The sequence below is a fragment of the Anoplolepis gracilipes genome, chromosome 17 (genome assembly GCF_047496725.1).
Source record: "Anoplolepis gracilipes chromosome 17, ASM4749672v1, whole genome shotgun sequence".
Lineage (NCBI taxonomy): Eukaryota > Metazoa > Arthropoda > Insecta > Hymenoptera > Formicidae > Anoplolepis > Anoplolepis gracilipes.
The window spans coordinates 6,512,546-6,525,663 of record NC_132986.1 but is presented as its reverse complement, the minus strand read 5'-3'; the positions used below and the strand labels follow the sequence as shown (position 1 = coordinate 6,525,663).

Genomic DNA, 13,118 nt, shown 5'->3' with positions numbered 1-13,118 from the left:
GCTTTTCATTCCTCTCGTATACACACGTGTATATAACGCCTCCAATCACCCTCACTGCTGCAATCATCCTCTTTAAAAGTCTTAAGATTTCTGGTTTAAAAAGCTAAGAGAAAAAGCAACAAACCAGAATCGACGTTTTACAAAAACAAAATTATATTAAAATTATGGCCTTCGAAAATAAAATTCACAGAAATTCGAAATGAGAGACAGAGAGGAAATGAATAAATAATATTTAAAATATGTATATATTATAAATATTTAGGATTTATAAAAGAAAGAGATTACATTCGTAGAAATATAAAAATTCTGAAATCTTATTATATTTCAAAAAATACTTCTCATATGTGTTATCTTTTATATATATTATAATATAAATTCAAATTTATACTTCCTTGGCTTTTCACCTAATTTACATTTAATGAGTATCAAATATATGACTTCATTTAGAAATCGCAGCAACGATTGCAATTAAATGCGATCGTGATAAAATTGTTGTTCTCGGCTGGTGTTCTGTAGTAAAGCGGAGCAAGGGAATTAAGATGAAGTCAAGGTTTTAGCATCTCCCCAGTGGAGTCAACGCATTTCTCACGGAAATTAAGAGCTGCGGAAGGGCGAGAATATACGCAGTTGCGTGCTGGGAGCAGGAGGTAGTATTGCTTTTGCCCTCGTGAGACAACCTGCCAAGTACAAGCGAGATAACGTCTATCCTCTTGCCGGGGCCCGCGGGCGTAACCGTATTATGTTAATCCAATGCAAATCTTCGCGAGAGTCGCGAGGATAAGCAAGGTTGAGGCCGTCAGTCGAGAAATAGTAATCGTTATTAGTACTATGCGAAAACGTGTCCAGACTCCACCGCTTAGCTGATATCGATAAAACTTTGCTTAAACATTCCTTCTACTTTTAAAACATCGATATAAGACTTGTTTGATACATCAATAAAATAATTTTTTTTAATAAAAATTAATTTGATCAGATTTTTCATATTAATACAAAATTAGAATTCTATATTTTAATTATATAATTTAATTATATAATTCAATTAAAAAAATTTAATTTATTATTTTACCTATATATTTTTTGTATATTTATATAAAAATATAATTTAGAATATTATTTAAATATTATTTATATATTCCTGCTACATATTTAGATTGAAAATATTGAAAGTTGATGTAATCTTCTTTTCCTTACATTTTTATATTGAACTTTTACCAATCTATATATTTCAAATGAAAATTATATATATAAGTATTGCATATAAGAAAGAATCGATTTATATCAATAGTATTCGTTATAGCAAATTTTGCTTTTGATCCTTTGATTATAGTCAAATGATTACTCACGTAATTGGTGAGGCCGGTCAGTGGGATCCCGTTGGCAGCTAGTAATATGTCGCCGGTTTGAAGCTTATTGGACAGAGCGGCAGGTTGTTGAGGAAAGAGTCTTTTCACCCTGACAGGACCTGCGGTTCCGCCACCGGAAACGCTCAGACCGAGGCCGCGACTGCTCTTCTGCAGCGTCACCCGGAATGTGCTTTCTGAAAGTTATTTAAATATTTTACTGTATGTTTACGAATATTCTTTCTGAAGCGTCATATTCCGCTGAGAATCTTTCGCTTATCTATTTTACGTAGCTCGTACGTTTAATCCTTCGCACTCGGAATTGTCAGCATGCTGTCAGGTAATTTCAAGAATTAAAACTGCGTGCAAATTAAATGAAACTCCATAGAAGCTGAATTTCGTGACTTTATTTTTTACTTGTCAATTATAATATATTATAATTTATAAGAAAAATTTATTTCCAAGAGATAAGATTGATAAGAGATAAATGCGAATGTGTCACTTGTGAAGTTTATATAAATATATTGATTATAATACAGGAAGAAAATAGACTTCATTTAATTGAAATTTTTGATTTCTCAAAATATTGTGTCTGAACTATTGTGTAATTTATCACTTTCACTGGTGAGATATGGTTTAATATCTGCTAGCAGAACTACAATAGAAACAATTACTTTCTGTCGCGGTATTCTATACAATACTGCGGTACACTGCGTGCATATTTCAACCACTGCAGTAGCTTTCGGGAAATGCGTTCTGTCGGTCATAATTTTTGTGGCACTCGTTCAGAGGACATGTTTCCAAAATATACGTAAACTTGTGTGCGTAGTCATGCGTGTATAGTCATTTTTCGACGATAGTTAACATTATACTTTCGAAAGACTTGCTCATTTTAATATATACTTTAGGTCATCCGCAGATAAGGCTAAGAACAGAGTATTTGTAAAGAATTAAAATGTCACAGGTATACTGGATAAAAACCTTACTGATCAAATTAAGAATTACGTAACATAAGATTTTATAATATATTGATTTGAAAGATGTACTTTCATTATTTATGCTTGCAGAATATCTGAATTATTAAATTTATTTTTAATTGTAATTTATTCAATTGTAAATGAATAATCCTCGAGAAAAATCCTACTCAAGTTTTAATAATCTCTTATTCTCAAAAAAATAATTGTCATTTTTCGTATATAAAATCATTTTTATATTACTTTATAAGAATACTATCAAAATAGATTTTATTCTCTTTTACAACTAACGAGCAAGTTAATAAAAAAAATATGATACCATATTTACAATATAATATTATACCATATCATAATATTATAATATCATAATATTATAATATCATAATATTATAATATTATATCATATTTACAATATAATAAAATATGATGATATAATGATACCATAATTAGAATACATAAGGAAATGATAAAAAAAATTCAAATTCAATTAAATAATTAATTATTTAAGATAATTAACAGTTTCATATAAATAATATTACTATACTTAAATAATATGTTTTTATTTGTGGTATATAATGCTAATTTCTCATAGTTTGTCAACACTTGCGTGATTACATAAATGATTGTTTGATTTTGGAACTTTGATTTTATGTAACTGTGTCACGCGCGCTATTTGTGTAGCATCGACGTTTAAAGCTGAAGTATTCATATCGCACAAACAGATATTATACCATTTACAATTAATACCAATGTAAGTAATAGAAACATTTATAGTAAATCCAACGCAATAGAACTCAATTCATTAGAAAGTTATAACATTTTAGTAAAGTAATAAATTTGTAAATGAGATTTATCTTTTTGATTAAAAAAAATGTTTCGCATCGCAACGTAAAAGACTTGATATGCAATCTAATTTTTTTTTATTGTAAAAATCAATATGTGTGAAACAACTTCCAATTCAGAATAACTTACGTTTCACCGGATATTGACTCGATTCAGCAGACATATCGCACATATTGTTCACTTTGTTCACTTAACTGGCTATTCAAATCCGGGCCTCTCCCGCGTTCGCCACCTTGCAAAGGGTAATTTACGTTCGCCACGTTATTGTCTGGAATCGCAGTGTCACTCTTTCCGAAAGAGAAACCAGTCATTGTTGGAATCGCTTCAAATTATAGAGCGGTCCATGTTCAATGGATTTCCCGATCGTTTGCTAAACGCTTCGTAAAATTGGACGGCCGATTTCATGGGAATGACGATTTTCCTGCGTCATTCTATATACATTGTTCTACCATGCTATTACAATTAAGATCATGATTGCTGACAAGGCTACTGCATTTTAAAAACTGCTAGTTAAAGAGTGACAATTTCTGGTCTGCCAAGTTTTTATACTTTACTTTGTCTGAAGGACATTCTAAATATGTAAAGTTTATGTAAAGTTTTCTTTTAAATTGGAATAATTTTTTTTTAACTATACGTTGCATAAAATGTGTGCTTTATAAACATGAAAAATCTTTTTTTTAGAATTAATTAAATAAAAATTTTTTTAGAATTAATTATAAATTGATAAAATTTAATCTCGTTAGTTGCGTTGATTGTTATTAATAATAGATTGTTATTAATAATAGATTATTATTAATAATAAATTATTATTAATAATAGATTTATCCAGATCAACATGTTATATGTAGGTATACAGAAACAAAGGCTAAATATTATTTTAATTACAAAATTATATCAATGACAATTAATTTTTATTATTGTTGCAGAATATATTTAACATTTTATATTATAAATTTATAATATATTTCGTATTTTGTATTTTAAATAAATTTCAATAAATGAGCTATCATATAAAATCTATAAATGTATAGATTTTAATTATACTCTATAATATACTCATAATTATATTATATACTGGTATTATTTGTTAATCTCAATAAAAATTTAATTTGGTCAAATATATAAAAAAAATACTCTTTTGAAAAATTAATAACTTAATAAAGTGTAAGTGATAATATTAAATTATTTAAATAATAGTATACTAATAATAATAATAATAGTAATAATAATAATAATAATAAATATTTTTATAATCAAAATAAAATAAATTTCATTTTTATAATAAATCTTAAATTTTATATTTTTGACGATATTTTATATATTATATTTAATTGAAAATATAAAATAGTGAAGGTCTATGTAAATTTATATTATAAAATGTTAAGTATTTCAAGGCAACTATTGGACTAGTTATTATACAAAGGTAGATAATCATAACAAATTTATTGTCATGCGAAGGTATTTGATTTTCATAAAGCATGTTATTGTTGATGTATTCGCTCAACCTACAGCGAAATTCGAAATGCTATTCTGCATTCGTCGGATTCTTCGAGAAACATACATGATTACATATATCATACATTTATTATAATTAGCGATACGTATCATAATTAATCGTATTTTCGTGACTGATGTCAAAGCTTTACTTTACTCGAATTATTAAATTACTGTTGATATCCTGACTCAAAATACAAACCTCACATGAAAGGGAAGTTTATTAGTTTCGCGATCGCGAAATTTGCGGGACTGCTATACAAAGTCGCGCGTCCGTTTTCATTGTGTCGCAAATAATTCGTTGCGTCTTAATTAGTTTGAGAGTGCCATACAGAGTGTCGCGTGTTAATTAGTTTGATAACGATGTGTACGAAATATCGCACGTCCAAATCCGGGAGTTTCGTATAAAGTGTCGCGCATTCTTATCGTGCCGCATAATGAACAATAATGAACTGTAATGAACCATATTTTCACGTGAGAGTGAGTGCAACGAACTCTCTGTAAGTATAATAAATCCTGACATTATCCTAAGAAGAAGAGGAAATCAAACAATAAGAAGTATAGGCAACGATGAAGCAATGAATAATCTTTGCTGTGAATAATTTATTTGTATATTTTATTTATTTATCTTGGGCATTTATTCCCGTTTCTTTGAATTTATATAAAAATTGAAGATAAAAACTTATATATATATATATATATATATATATATATATATATATATTTTATCAAAGTTTGTATTTAGAAACATAATTTTTTTCGAAAATTATACCATTAAATATTTGCTTATTATTTTTTCATATATTCTCGTATTTTAATTTTTTCGTACGTGTAATGACACGTAATCGGGAATGATATTACCCAAGTGCACGATATTGTTTTGTATGAGTCTCGTTAATGTCTCTTAAACTGCAGTTAGCTCGATTTTATGCATGTTTATACTTGGTGTCGCTTTAAATCCGAAACGGCGCATAGTTAAAACAATTTGATTAAGAAAACGATCAATTCCCTGCGGAGTGAGCGAGCATTTAATTAATGTTATGTTTGCGTTTGGTCAGCAATTTGTAACGGAAGTACTCGTAAAAAGAAGGAAAGAATAGAAAGGATGTTCCCGCTCTGGGGTTTACGTATATACGAACGACACGGCTGGCCCAGCACGTATGCAATGTCCGTTATGGAATCCATTACGAGATAGCAGAATGCCACCCGCGGTTTGCAATGAAGATACCGATATTTATGGATCTAACAAGCTCACCACTGAAGTATATTCACCATTACGTTTACGAGGATTATCGGCCAGCGGAAACCGCCGTTCTTTGAAGGCATAATCCCACGTTCCTTCGAGTCGATAATGGGATCGCTTTTAATGCCGCATGGATGATTCTCTCCGAATTACGTAATGGTAAATTATCCCAGTTCGGAAAGAGCGCTCCTAATAATTTGGCATCTGAAGGCTTCAGATGTGTGGGAGAATACTGCTTCATATCGATCGCGTGTTTTAAATAGAATAAATTGAATATTCGAATGTTTTTATTTAAATGAACGAACTGACATCACAAATTTATATACTGCGCAAAAGATGCGAAAGATGATTGTAACACTGTATTAAGAAGAGAACGAAACAAGTTCTATGTTTCTCGAAATTCTTTCATTCGATACTCGGGAGTCCATTGACAATCTCTTAATATTTGTACCAAAGTGTAATTAAAATCGTGAAAAGGCGACGGCCAATGTCGACCGTAATATGGAGCCTTCAAAGAACGCGATAGAGTGTGCAAACGAGATGAACACTAATAGAAGACGAGAGCTTTAGTAGTTCGGTTATACCGGTTCTTTAATACCAGCTTCGTTAATTGCAGATTGCCGGTGACACATTTTCTCTCTTTCTTCCATCGTTCTTCTTTTTCCTCTTGCTTTTAGTTTTTTTCATCAAGAATGTCGTTATAGATAGTCCGAGATAGCAGCTTTTCATCGGCGAGAAATGCATCGTCTAATGGCGAACATGGACACTCCAAGGCAAGAACTCTAATGTCATTAGCGTGTCGAATAAATACGCACTTAACGAGCGACGTTTTAAACAAATTTGTCATGTCAATTTTAATGTCCTTAGTTCACGATACGGTCGTTGCACAATTTCAAAAACGCGTTCTCACTAATCATTCACGGTTGTGTAATTTTACAATTTCGTATAATTCAATAATTAAACTTCTTGTTGAATACTTTTGTTGAGAGAATAGTCATTTTTATAATTGGTTTATCTGTTTCGTATAAATATTTTACCTGTAACTAAAAGTCTCATGTAAATTCTGCGAAATTTTAAACATGAAAATTTTTCTTTTGCTTAATTACTAAAACAAAAAATAAATTTTTATTTTAGTAATTTTTTAATTTTGATTATATAATCAACTAACCAATATGTACATATGAATTATATAATACATACGGATTATATAATCAATATATGTATACGGACATGATGCATAAAGCATGGTACAAACTTCAAGTTACAAAGATTAAGTAATCCTGCGAGAAAACGGAGGATAACCGGCAAAGGGAGCGGCGGAATGCAATTTCAGTTCCAGAATTTCTGACAGACCGATATCTCAACTATTTGGAAGGGGAGTATCTGGGCCATTACTTTTCCGTGTACTACCGGCTGGAGCTGTAAGATACCCCCGATAAAGACGAGACCATTATCTCCGACTCCTACATTCAATTTACCGTCGTGGTTACTGTTATCTTCGACTACATGCCGCGAATTTAGTTACCACTAATTGACTTACATGTTATATTTCTTGTATCATTTTTGTAAGTACTTTTAACAGTTATTTAATAATTGCTGTGCACTCTTTCTTTCTCTCTTATAAAAAGAGATACTGTCCAATTTATTATCCTAATTATAAAATAAAAATTAATTATGTAAAATAAACTTATCGTAAAAAGATACTTATATAAGGGTAAAACATTGCTTTCCATCGAGATTTACTTTTGAATTCTTTTTAAAAGATAAATTTAATTAACGAACGTACATGTGGGAGAGAAATTCGCGCTGAGAGATTGTTCAATTTAAGAATTTCAACGATTACCTACGTATGTAATCTAGAAAACAATCGGAATTCAATGCACTAAAAATATCTCCCTAAAATTTACGATTCAAGAACGAATACGTGGTTGGCGCGCATTTAATTTTCCTGAACAAATTCCAAACTATACGTATATTTATGAGTCAGAATGAATCATGGCCAGTCCATTTTTATTGAATTATATCTCGACAATCTCTCGGTCCAGTTTCTCGTGTGTTATAATATTTAGAGAATTAATTTGAAATATGATATCATGCGTGTAATCTATCCTTGAAAGTTGTTTTGTGTCTCGCTAATAGAGTGTCTTATTGCGATGTTGAATGGAACGACGAATATGTTTATGTTGATTAAATTAAGAAACGATAACTGTATATCCACTGTAAATCTTTCACAGAAGACGGTTGATTATTAGCTGTTTACGAAGATAGGATGTCAAAGGGATTTCTACGCGGTGGCGGATGCCATGAAATTAGATCTTAGATTATATATGCGTCGATCACATGACACTGGATTGGATTACTTATGGTCGGCTTATGCGGATAATTAGCAATCTAAAATATTAGTTTATTGAGAATTAAGTAGGAAAAAAGATTAGCGGTAAGAGAGATAATTTACCAGAGAGATAATAACAGAAAACATTTAAGTATGTGTATAACAAAATTAATATAGATATTTGCATAAAAAGATAAAAAGATTATTAGATCTATATTAAATAATTAAAATTTATTCAAATTTATATTTAAAAAAGATAATGATTTTCATATTATTTAGTGGAGTATTTTTAACAAAGATAATATGTTGTATATTTAAATAGTATTTAATGCGGTAATAAAAATTTTATGAAATATTTTATCAGATTATGGTTTTACACTTTCGATTCGGATGGCTCGGAATATTTCTGCTGACTCATATTAGCTGTGCAATCGTCACGATGGCTAACTTCAATTGCGCCAATTGTCATTCCTGTCTCTCGATATCGTGGACAATTTTATTTTTTTTTTTTTTCTATCCGTCCGCGCGGGCAATAATTGTCAAGAATCACTTCATTTCGAATTGAAGCAAAATGGGTGCAATGAAACTGATCGAGGTCTAGGTCATTAGAGTTGGATTATATTTCCGTGATAATGGAGTTAAAACAATTTTCTCAGCGGTAATTAAGATTTACCGAGTAGTCAAGGAATTAAATAATTTTAATCTGTGGTTGAAGCAAACTAATGAAAAAAATTCACTTTTTTCCCTCAAATATTTCGATCAATATTAGGTTTGTAACATGGGGTGCATATACTTACATGCACACTTTTTTTTCACTAAAACAAGAATTTTTGTATTTATCGTGCTATCGCTGTTTATTTTTATCACTTTAATTTCTTAAAAGATATCGAAATCATATCAATAAAAGTAAATTTCAACTTAAAAAAAACTTGTAATAAATGACGTTTTAAAAATAATATAAGGTCCTACAGCTTGATATATACAATTTATAAAAAATTATATATAAATATAAATTATATATAAATTATATATAAAATTATAAATATATAAAAATATATAATTATATATAAATAATATAAAATTTAATTATTTTTGATATATTCTTTGGCTCCACTGAAACAATGAAGCTTGTATGTGTAAAAAAGACTTTTGTGTATGGTGATTATAAATTCCTTAAATTATTAACTTATTTTTGCATATATTCTTTCCGTAAGGATTGTGATGCACGATAATGTGCAAGTATTTCTTTGTTTTTTTTAACTGCACGTCAGTAGCATCTGCATCTGTGACTGATGCGTGACTCGAATTTTACAATCGCATAGGATTTATATACGCGTCCAAAAAATACTTTGTTCTTCGTAACAAGACGAGGAAAGAAGCGAGTCTTCAGTTCACGTCACGCATAGTCGCAAGATATATCATGCATCATTTGTTACACGATTTCCTGTCGCACTTGTGCATCGTAGAGATGTTTCACCATTTATCAAGGTGACAATCATAAATATTAAATGAATCGTGGAATATCTGCAGTATATTAAGATCCGGGAAGAATTATCTTTTAAAAAAATAATCTCGAGATCTTAATTACAGGTATCTTTTTGATTAACGTTCTGTTAAAATGTAACGTACTCAAAATTTAATGAAGAACATGATTTTACCATCTATCATATTTACACTAATTGTTTGGTGTAATAATCTTACATGTAATAATTGCATTATAATATCGCATATGATAAAGCATAGAAATTAGATGTACATGTCGACGATATAATAGATGTTCTCTGAATAATTTGCGTCATTTGTCCCAAATTGCCGCTACCATATGATTTATCGCATAGCATTAATATTACAAGTGATGCGTGATGTTACGTATATGTTATCATGATATAAATCTCGGCAGTGAATGATTACGCTATCGCATCGCGCGAATTGAGAAGTCCGTCTTCTCTACGTTGCGGAAAATCAAGGAAAAGTATCAGTCTTTCAGGGATGAAACCAAGATATTTTCTTTTGTTAAACTGTTAAACATCCGTTATTATTGATGGCTCTTTGCACTGCATGTTCCTATTGTCGTTTTCGCACCCACCCCAAATATTAAAAAAAAGTATAAAGATCTAATAAAAAAACCAAAAATCATCTTGCACAACGATTGGATATGTAATGTCAAATTTCGTCCAATCGATAGAACAGGAGATTGTTATTAAAGCTTTGAGAGATTATGTATCGAGCGTTAAGGCTGAATAAGCGTAGTGTCAACATGCTATGAATTGGATATATGTATTAAATAGGGCATCCCCAATTTACGTATACAAAATTAAACTTTGCAAATATCACACGGACACAAAAATTTAATTTTTGCTTAACGACAATCCATTATTATTTAATGACAGGAACATGACTGCCTGGGGAATAAAGTTTGCTACTCACGATTATAATGCTACCGAGTAACGCGCTTCAATTTACTCATCCTCTGATGTGTCACAGCATGCTGCGTAAATTTTTAAAGGTAAATATCGTGTAAAAAGTGCACCATTATATAAAATATCGAGCCAACCTGATTATGAATCCTCGTCCATCATAACTTGTCAAGAAAAGAAATCATTACGATCTTTTATAGGGAATATAAAAGTACGATAACGACGGTACAGCAAAATATATATATAATGGCGACGGAGAGTGGAGCATTAGACCGCGATAACGCGATCGCCATCAGTCCGGCTATAAATTATCCAAGAGAGTTGAGAACGCGCGGCTAAATCTGGAAACCCGTCCGCTGATCGGAAATCCGGTTGAGTGTTCCATTGACCTGTTCTCGAAGAGGTACGCTGTTAATACACGCTTTCCGTTATCGTGTCTCGTGATTAATGACGTGTTTTATTAAACCGCATCAAAAGGCGATGACGAGAAAGAGTTAAAAGTTCGTGACAACGATAAACTTTCGTACAAGTACTTATACACTCGTCGGCCCTTAAATTATAACGATAGACTATATATATCGATTATAAAGAAAAGAGTGAACTAGCTGGATAATTTGTGACAAATTCTATTCCAATAACGTCTGTAAAGACAGATTATCGATTTATTCAAAGTAGAGATTTATTTCGGAGAATTAGCTTCTAAATAATTGCAGATCCGTACTTGTGAAAAATCTATAAATTTATCATTGTTAAATAAATTGATCGTACTTGTCAAATTTTTTCGTCCGATCAATTATTATTTGTCAGAATTTACGGATAAAAGAATTTTGAGTGATGCTGTAATATTCTTTGAAAAAGAAATTGGAAGTCTTTGTTTCCGACAGTTTTCAGTTACAAGTTTTCATTTCAAAGAGTTCTGCTTCGTTTAGCGGAAGTATACTAGTAATGCGAAGGAAATCAGGAAATGATCAAGGATGAAGGATTAAAGAGAAAAACCGGTTAAACGAATCATGGAAAAAAATGCTCTCTCTTTTTCTCTTTCTCTCGAATTAACTAGCTGTATTAACCATCACAGGAATAAATTGGAATGCACTCGAAAAAGTATATTTATCGCGCACGTTTCAGCATTCATTATCGATTCTTATTGTTAAAATGGGAAAATTCATGGCACACGATCGCGTAGAATTGCGATCACACAACCTCAAGAGGTGAAGTAATTCGCGCGCATAAGAAACTCGATGTTAATACGATAGGAGAGGGCAGTAAACTGCGATAACGCGATTGCCATCAGTCCACCTATGAATTACTCGATAGGAGGCAGGGAGACAGGAAGGAGACCCTACCTCAAACCCCCGGATGTTCATACCCATTTCGCCGGCGTATTGCTCAGGGTCGACTTCGCGTCGACGGTCCTTGTATTTGCAAAAAACAACTAAAAAGCACCTGTTCCTCATTTCGTATATAAATGAGAAAAAATATGCAAGTATGATTTGCACGAATTTTAAGATTCTCAAGATACATTTTAATTGTAATCAAAAAACGTGCAAGTTCAGGCAGTGTTAAAATAGAAGATATCTGATTAGTAAATATTACCAAGTTTAAATAAAAAATTCTAAAAAGAGAGAATTTTATTTTTATATAGCACAAATCCTTGTTTCAATTTTATTATCTTCTTCCAGTAATTTATATGAATAGAGTGTATAATAAAAAGATTGTGGAGTTTGGTTTACAAATAAATTTTCATTTATGCTTTACCCTAACAGCCTACATTATGTAAAGTATACATAATCGCTGCTATATATCGATTAAAGGCAATCGATATACCTCGTTCGTTGACCGGCTGTTTAAACCTTGTATAGCCAGCCCTGATCCTACCCTCGCTTAACAACAACCTGTCGGGAATTATTCGGTCGGTTCGCGCACGCCAACCCTCTCGAAGAACCGAAATTTCCCTGCCATGCAGCGCATCCGGCGATACGATCCAATGAGGGCATTAGCTAGGCAATCGGTTGGTGAAATTATTCATGCTGCGGCATGTTACGAGGCCGACCACGTACCACGCCACGCGACGTACCTCGAGTCGGCGGCGAATTTCCTGACGAATTATACGATCTCCACGCAGGAACGAAGCAGGGGTCGTTGATCGGAAATTACCTTCGTGCCGAGGGATGGAGTCGGCTCGGGAATTAAGTTCCGGCCTTTTCAACTTGTTCGTTTCGCGAACCGCGTGCAAGACCAATACAAAAAAGAAAAGTTAGATTTCTTCTTGACCATCTCGTCTTTCTTCCATTCTAGTTTTGATTCTTTTATTTTAATGGGTAGACTATTCTCTTTGCACGTGATATGCAAATATAAAAATATTAGAGCACGACGTGATGCCTGTCACTTTAAATTTACATTCTTAAGCAAACAGTTTTAAATCATGTTGAAAAATAATTAGCCTTTTACATGTACATGTTAAAATGTCTGTGGATT

General features: G+C 31.6%; 1 protein-coding gene across 5 annotated transcripts in view; it reads right to left on the bottom strand.

The window, feature by feature from the left end:
- Positions 1 to 13,118, bottom strand: part of LOC140675376 (uncharacterized) — a 110,028-nt gene that overhangs the window by 8,392 nt on the left and 88,518 nt on the right. For all 5 annotated transcript variants that reach the window (XR_012048388.1, XM_072909809.1, XM_072909810.1 and 2 more), the window contains one exon: positions 1,344 to 1,537. Coding sequence is in view for 4 of the 5 variants with exons in the window: in XM_072909809.1 (XP_072765910.1) it covers positions 1,344 to 1,537 (194 nt within the window). In the remaining variant the exon portion in view is untranslated. The remainder of the gene's footprint in view (positions 1 to 1,343; positions 1,538 to 13,118) is intronic.